Consider the following 7,568-nt stretch of genomic DNA (forward strand, 5'->3'; position numbering starts at 1 on the left):
AAAAAAACCCACCAAACCTCAGTACCCTCCTCTGCAGTCTGTCACAATCCAGCATACACCAGTCCAGAGTCACATGAGACCACACTATGGCTCTGAGCACTACGTGGGTAACAAGTTCTTCCCCTCTTCCTCAATATTTAGCCTCTAGCAGTACCACAATCTATCTAAAAATAGCTGGATGGTATAGTCAAGCTAGAGCCAGAGCAAAAGCTCTTCCCAAACTTATTCTAAGTGCACTAGAGTTTAAACAATAAAAATAGGATTCACAGAACTGGAACAAGCMAGAAGCATAGGGAAAAAAARAAAGAAAAGAAACCAATAGCCTGCATGCTGCGTGAGGTGACGTGCCTTCCCTTTCAGGGGTTCCCAGAGGCGCGCACACCCTCTGCACTTCAACATTTGGGTACAAATCGGAATTACAGCACGCCCTCTGGTTGCAGCTGCTAGGCGAAGAGCCATTTTCTCGAGGCATCTTGTGGACGGGTTCTGCCACCGACAGCGCCTGCTGCCAGGCGCGCCTGCGCCCAGCATCTGCACGGGACGTTGCACCAGGTCAGAGCCGCCTGCGCCACGCGAGCGAACGCAGACGCAGCTTGCCGGCCAGTTCCGCCAACATCAGCGTTTCATACGGCACCACCCCGACAGCCTCTGCGGCCCAGCTACAGGGGCACCAAGTTTAGCCACAGCAATTCAGGACAGAACTTCCGGTGAGCAGCTGACTCCCTCCAGTGGCCACTTTCAGTTACCTAGCAAAAGGATTTTCTAAAATAGCTGTAATAAAAATCAAACAGGACAGTGAAACTCTCAAAGAAAGATGCAAGTTAGTTATGGATTCAGGGAAAGAATGATCTGTGCAATTTCTGACCAAAAATCACGAGTAATGGATTTGGTTTCTGCTGAAAGTAGAAGGCTAAAATTTAAACAGCAGAAGGAATCACTTTACTAACTTGCTCTGTGAGAAAGAAGGAGCTTTCAATAACTATTCCCAAGTTACACTAGCTATGCCTAAGTCAGTACAAGCTTAGAGGAAAAAAAAATCCTACCAAACRAACATTTTTAATAGATATTTATTACAAACACCAAAATACATATTACAAATATAAAAGAACAGTAAAAATGGACATGTTGTAATATCCACACTGGACACTTGCTCAGGGTCACGCAGAGCTCTACAATATCTGGGGCTTCTGTGAATATACCTAGCTCTCACAAGGCYCCGTATACAACAAATCCTGTATTTCAAGCTCTCAAAGTCTTTTAAGTGAAATCACATGGGAACATGAACTCCCTTCTCTTGAAATGCTTCTTCTTTTTCAGCTTCCCAGATCCTAAGATGCTGTAATTATATTCTGAGGTGACGTAAGGTATCTCTCCTTCAATTCCTTGCTGGAAAAAACAGGAACAGAAAAACAAATTCAGGAAATTAAGTCTTCAGCTATAACACATTTTTTCCCCTCTAAATAGGCTGAAAAAGTCTGCAGGGGAAAAGCAGTTAAGGTTTCACTGAACAAACCCCACTGACAGCTGAAAATTGAGAAAAAACAAATCTCCTCAGTTATTTTTATGCATTAGGGACAATTCCTAGTAGGATAACCACTTCTTAGTGCCCAGAAACCTCTGAACACACACAAGCCTAAGAGACAGACACACACACACACACACACACACACACGTGATCTCCAGGCTAACTTTAAATAGCTTCTTCCTACTTCCTATGCAACTCTTACCTGGCTCACAAGAATACAATTTGGAACAGCGATATTTCCAAGAAGCAGACAGTTCACTAGTCTTAGGTTCTCAGGAGGTACTGGTGTCAGAATATGATAAAGCTTCTTCTCCATATCAACCCCTCTGACAATTCCTTGAAAATATATGCAAAGTTCAGTCTTAAAAAAATCAGCCTGTGAATTATTTCAGACTTGTACAGTTGTTTTACACAGTGGAAGCTCTTTGAATAACYGTTTTTTCCAGAACTAAGAATGGGATTCTCCAAACATCTTTGAGAAAAACCTGTATTTCCAGATCCTGATGTTCAACACTTCAGCATAGATTAAAACCAGCTAGTTTCTCATATTGCTATAAATCCCCATTTATAACTACATGCTCCTACAGAYACTTCAACAAGCTCGAAACTGAGCTCAAGAACAGAACTGTACTATTAAATTCAGTCTTCTGCAAAGAAAACTGAGATTAGTTGACCACAAACACTACTGTTCCAGCTCTGTTCAGAGAAAGGAAATTGCTTCTCTCTGAATATGAAATAAAAATTTAAGTCTCGGTCAACACAAGGATTTTCACACAAATCATTTAGAATCTGGTTTTGAAAACATAAATCTAAAAATGAGTAATCTCTCAAGTTACCAAAGTGSAAGTGAGAAAACAAGCTACAAAAAATAAAATAAATAAAARCCAAAAAACAAACAAACAAGAAAGCCACCACGCAGTGACATTCCCCATAGCTGTTACCACACTTCAGTGGAAAACAGAGGACTCCAAGCACAGCTTATAATGGAACACATTTCTGAAGTAGCAAACACTTACTCTTTTATCTAATCCTATTTTTCCAGTTGCCCTTGAAAGAGACTACTGATAATTCTGTCATTCTGCAATATCCCTGTCAGATTTTGACAGGTGGGAATGTTTCTAGGAGTCACTCACCAAAGCCAAGGCAATCGCAGACTGGTGTCTGCGTCAACAAGACTGGTCCGTCAGTTTGGGATCTGACTTCATCTGGTATCCTGCAGAGCCCAACCCAGCTGGCATTCATAGCATACATGATGTTGGTAGGAGCAACATCAGTGTGAATAACCCTGAGTGCAACAGCATTAAAAGGTACCTAAGGAAAAAACCCGCGTACCATTAGCTCAACATCAATTTAGTTTGATTTTTCAGAGACAATGCTAAGTATACAAAACCCGAGAGCTTCCAACCCACGTTTAGAAACACACTATGCCACATTGACACATCAGCAAAAATCTCTTTTAAACGCACTGTTTTTTTTCCCCTCCTCCTAGTTTAAAGAGGTGTTTTCTCCCCACAGTTCCACAAAACGTTTGCAGTGCAAGCAGCACTCTAAATTCTTAAAGGCCAGCCTCCCTGCAACAGTTCCAAGTCTTTCAAAATTTCAGTTTACCTGATATGGCACAAGACTCTGCAGAGGAAGTACCGATCCTACRTCTGGGGGTTGCAGCTGACCAAGGTAACCCAGTATCGCCATGTCACGTAAGATACCACTATGCACCCGGCTGGAAAAATAATCACAAGAAATCAAGAAAAGGTAATGCATACAGCAATATTAGCCACTATTTCATACCAGTTTAGTTGTTATATCTTCCCACACCAAAGAAATCTTAGAACTACACTCTTATTAACTCTAATGGAACAGAAAACTCAGGGTATTATTTCAATTTCAAAAAGGCCTTAATTAACAAAGTAGTTAAATACATACATACAGTCTCTTATTAGATACTGCCTCCCTTCTCTGACCACGATGCTGACACATCTTTCAATTAGTCAGTCGCAACACAGAGTACAATACTTAAAATTAGCAAGAAAGATTCAAGGTGCAGAAGAATATGCATTTCAGAGATATAAACAACACAGACTGACTTGAAGTATGAAAAAAACCTGAGATAGCAATCACCATCTACGTCTGTAAGAAATGGGTAAGGAACTTGYTCACAAGAGCAAGAGAGAGCATGCATGAGAAAGGAAAGAAACAGACATTAACATTCAGTGACTGCAAGTGGAAGCCAAGCCCAGAATAGATGTAAGTAAYTGACAGCAGGTACTGGGAATAGGGTTTTTTAAGGTTTTGTTTTTGTTGTTTGTTTGTTGTTCCTCCCTACCCTAACACAAGGCACTAAAACTRATCAACTCTGAATGATGTAATGGGGCTCTGAAGGCAAACACAAAGAGAAAGCTATTATACATTTACTGCCAGACTAGGAATGTTGTTTTAAGCTCATCAAGCCCACAATATAACACTAACTTTCTACTTACGCTTCACCTGCAACTCCTGCTCGAGGGAATTCTGGATGAATATACAGCAATTTGTATTCAGGAGCCAAGGTGTCTTTCTCCCCTTCAGAGGGCTTCCAGKTCTCTGCTCTGCTTGCATTCATCTGCTTGCACTTGGGCTGCTGTTTGCCTTTAGTATACAGGCCAGGAGCAAGATGAACGTACTCTGGAGTCAGCGGAGCCATAGCCTTCCAGTCATACACATCCATCTGAACAATGTGACTAGGTGACAGCAGCCGAATGATATCAGTCAGAAGCAGCAACCCCTCGCCTTTAGGGAGCAAAGGGAACATGATTGCTGCTACTGTGTAAACAAGCGCAAACACTGACTACAAAACAGCAATACCGGCTCACGTGGAGTAATCTGCATTTTCTAGTTACAGATGTAGGAAGTGTGGCAGTACAGATTACAACATTCTGCCTCATCTCGTAAGAGGTTTATGCCGTTTACCTTTCACCCAGCCCATGGTGTTGATGACTAAAGGCACCTCCTTCTTGTAGGAGTTAAACACATACTTCACTACATCAACATATCTCTCAGAGTCCTGCTCACAACTGGGCTGTCCATAATACACCATCTTACGTGGCATTCGCTGATGAGTGAACGGGGGACCTGCGAAAGTGAAGAACAAACCTCTGGTAATTTCAGTAATTTAAAGCAACTATAGCACGTATATGCAATCTCTTCTGAAAGCAGCTTAGAGGTTTCTTCTGTTTTGTTTGTAATACGCTAAGAGTAATTGTTCTGCAGTCAGCACCTATGGAGAAGTTTCTGAAGCACTTTTTCTCTCTTGTATGACTCTGTGCCCCCCCCTTTTTTTTTTTAATCAGTGTTTTCACATTTTTGAGTTTTTAAAAACTCAGGAACTATCTTCTAGTATAGAGTGTATAAGATTAGGGTTGGTAGAAGGAGATAAAGAAGAAACAACCTGAATTACAATGAGTAATCCATTGTACGAGATTGAATTTAGCTCTGRAATTTCTCTATGCATAGCTCTACTCTCTATGACAGACTACCCAAGAAATAAACCAGTCTGGTCATATCCTTTTTACACAAGCACCTGAATCCACTGGTGACCAAAAATACCAGTGGTTTTTCTGGTCATAATTTTCTTGTGCTTAGAACAATAGTCTCCAACCTACATGAATCTGCTTTGTATTTTTCAAGTTACTGTGATTTTGTATTAGACCTGCTTCTACAGACCATAAATAACGAGAAAGATTTTCCCAAAGAGACCCTACACATCTGAAAGCTGGCAACGCGCTTTTGTCTGCCACAACCTGTTCCAACTGCTTCTAGAACAAGTATTTTCTCTTCTCTTTAAAACACACAAGAAAAACCCAGGAGAATAACTCCAGGTTACTTAACGAGACTTTCACAGGAAGTTGAGGCCCCTAGCATGGAAACTTTTACAGCTTTTCTTCTATTCTTTGCCATGTACCTGCAATAGATATGGCCAGTTCACTCAAGGTACAAATTCTACACAGAAAGCACCTTCAGAGAATGAAACTTGTTTCTGGCAAGAGCAGAAAACAGCAAAATACGTACCAAGAAATGGCTCTGTTACATTAGTTAAAGACACACACCCAGGCGGTGTAAATTCCGTTTGACCTATATCACATTCCAGATACTCAACAGAGGGAAGGCTGTAATAAAGGAAGCCAATGTATTAGGTCACACCATAAAGAAAAAAGGCCACAACTTGCAAAATATCRGAAGCAGAATCTCATTTTGTTCAAGGCCATTCAAATTAAATTCTCAAAATACAAACTACCACTTTGCTCTCTCCTCCATTGACTTGAACAAATAGCATGATCAGCCAAGCAAAGAACACAAAGGGCTCATCTACACCACATTTCAGATCACATGATACATGTTTATGTTATTAAAACAGCTCCACACTATTCCATCTATGAGAAGATAGGCTAGAACGGTACCTAGAAGCAGTACCGAGCAGCACCCCACCAACTATGAGATTTACAGAAGCTTTATTTTATGCAAGCAATGATTAAGAGAACAAGTTTCCACACCTTATTGTGCCAAGCAGCTTGGAAGACCCCCAACAAATTGTAACTTTCTGTGTATGATTTTTAAATGGTACGACTCCCCATTCCTTACTGAACTCTAACTACTTGGTGTCCAAGCAGTTCATGTGCTCTAAGACATCAAGTAAGTAGCAGTTCGACAGAAATATTTAAGTAGCCAGCTTTTCTGGAAGGAATCCAAACCAGGAATTCTTAACTTAATTTTATTCTTAATACTCAACCTCCAAATGGTAACCTTTTGAGAATCCTGGCAGTCAAGTTTTTCTTTCTTCCTTACCCTAAATCACATGCAGTACTTAAAACTAGAGAAAATGAAAAGACTCACTGATTCAGTAGCAGGTTAATTAGGTATCTGTTAAATGTTGACTTTCCAACGTTTTTTGGACCACACACCATAATCACAGGGACACCTTCATCTTCCGCTGGAAAAACAAACATACTTTGAAACAGACCAGTACCATAAGTTACTTTGATGCCCCCTGTTTATATGCATCTGAGACAGAAACAGAAAACGAAAAAAAGGAAAAAAAAATCCCATTAAGTGATCTAGCTGGGATGCAAGCATTTCAATTAAAAAAAGGGGGAGGGGGAGGAAGAAATCCTTCAAAGAGAAAAGGGTGTTAACAAAAGTAAGAAAGGCTCCTAAAAGGAAAAAGTCAGCTCTAGCACAAAAACCCATACTTATGAGTACCAGCTGCTCATGACATTTCACATGTTGCTGCATAGACGAGGGGACATTYTTTCTACCCACCGCAAGCAAGAGCAAAACATGAGCTTTGACATCAAATTGAAAAGCGCCCTCACATCTGTGCACTACCTCTCTAGCAGGTGATGAAAGAGCTCCRAGACTCACACTATTTAGATAAGCACCTGACCCCACAACAAGCTTTTTTCCAAGGGGACAGTTTCCCTAGTTATAATTAAAGAGCGACATTTCTCGAGGCTACTAGTGCAACTCAAATTGGCAGTCACACCAGCAAACAGCGCTCACCACAGCACGCTTGGATCAGCTCCTCCAGGGCCAAGAACATGCTCTCCGACACCAACAGGCCTCGCTCAGGGCTACATTTCACGATCCCAACGGACGCCAGAACCGCGTCTTCGGGCGTGAAGTTCGGCTCTTCCTTTTTCTAGGGGTCGGTRGAGAAAGGCTTAGGCTGGCGCGCGTGAGGGCGGCGCAGGGTGCTGACAGGCCTCCCACAAGGCGCGCTAAGCCACGCTGTGGGCATGTTTTGGGGCTCTTTTGGAGACAGACACGGAGGGACGAGGTGGCGGCCAGGTCGAGCAGGCAGTGCGACGCCGGGGCTCACCTGGGGCTCGAAGAGGCGGGAGAGCGGCGGGTGGCTCAGCAGGAAGCGGGTCACCGGCGTGTCCAGGTGCTCCAGCAGCACCACRGCGCACTGCGGCGAGAACCGCGCCATCACCTTCACCCGCGCCTCTGCAAGGCAAAACGCCGCCTTCACCGCGCGCGAAATGGCGGCGGCGCCGCGCCCCAAATGGCG

At 42.5% G+C, this 7,568-nt stretch overlaps 1 protein-coding gene across 1 annotated transcript; it reads right to left on the reverse strand.

Moving 5' to 3' along the window:
- Nucleotides 1–1,051: 1,051 nt before the first annotated feature.
- Nucleotides 1,052–7,530, reverse strand: NOL9 (nucleolar protein 9). The gene is made up of 10 exons (XM_085311530.1): nt 7,377–7,530; nt 7,058–7,196; nt 6,392–6,488; nt 5,570–5,667; nt 4,472–4,633; nt 4,003–4,291; nt 3,134–3,245; nt 2,659–2,836; nt 1,728–1,861; nt 1,052–1,386 (listed from the first exon to the last, which is right to left on the reverse strand). The coding sequence occupies exons 1-10, from the start codon at nt 7,485–7,487 to the stop codon at nt 1,258–1,260; spliced, it is 1,449 nt and encodes a 482-aa protein (XP_085167656.1). The 5' UTR covers nt 7,488–7,530; the 3' UTR covers nt 1,052–1,257.
- Between the last annotated feature and the right edge of the window lie 38 nt (nt 7,531–7,568).

This window comes from Rhea americana, unplaced genomic scaffold (genome assembly GCF_003343005.1).
Source record: "Rhea americana isolate MKP2758 unplaced genomic scaffold, rheAme1 scaffold_343, whole genome shotgun sequence".
NCBI classification, from domain to species: Eukaryota; Metazoa; Chordata; class Aves; order Rheiformes; family Rheidae; genus Rhea; species Rhea americana.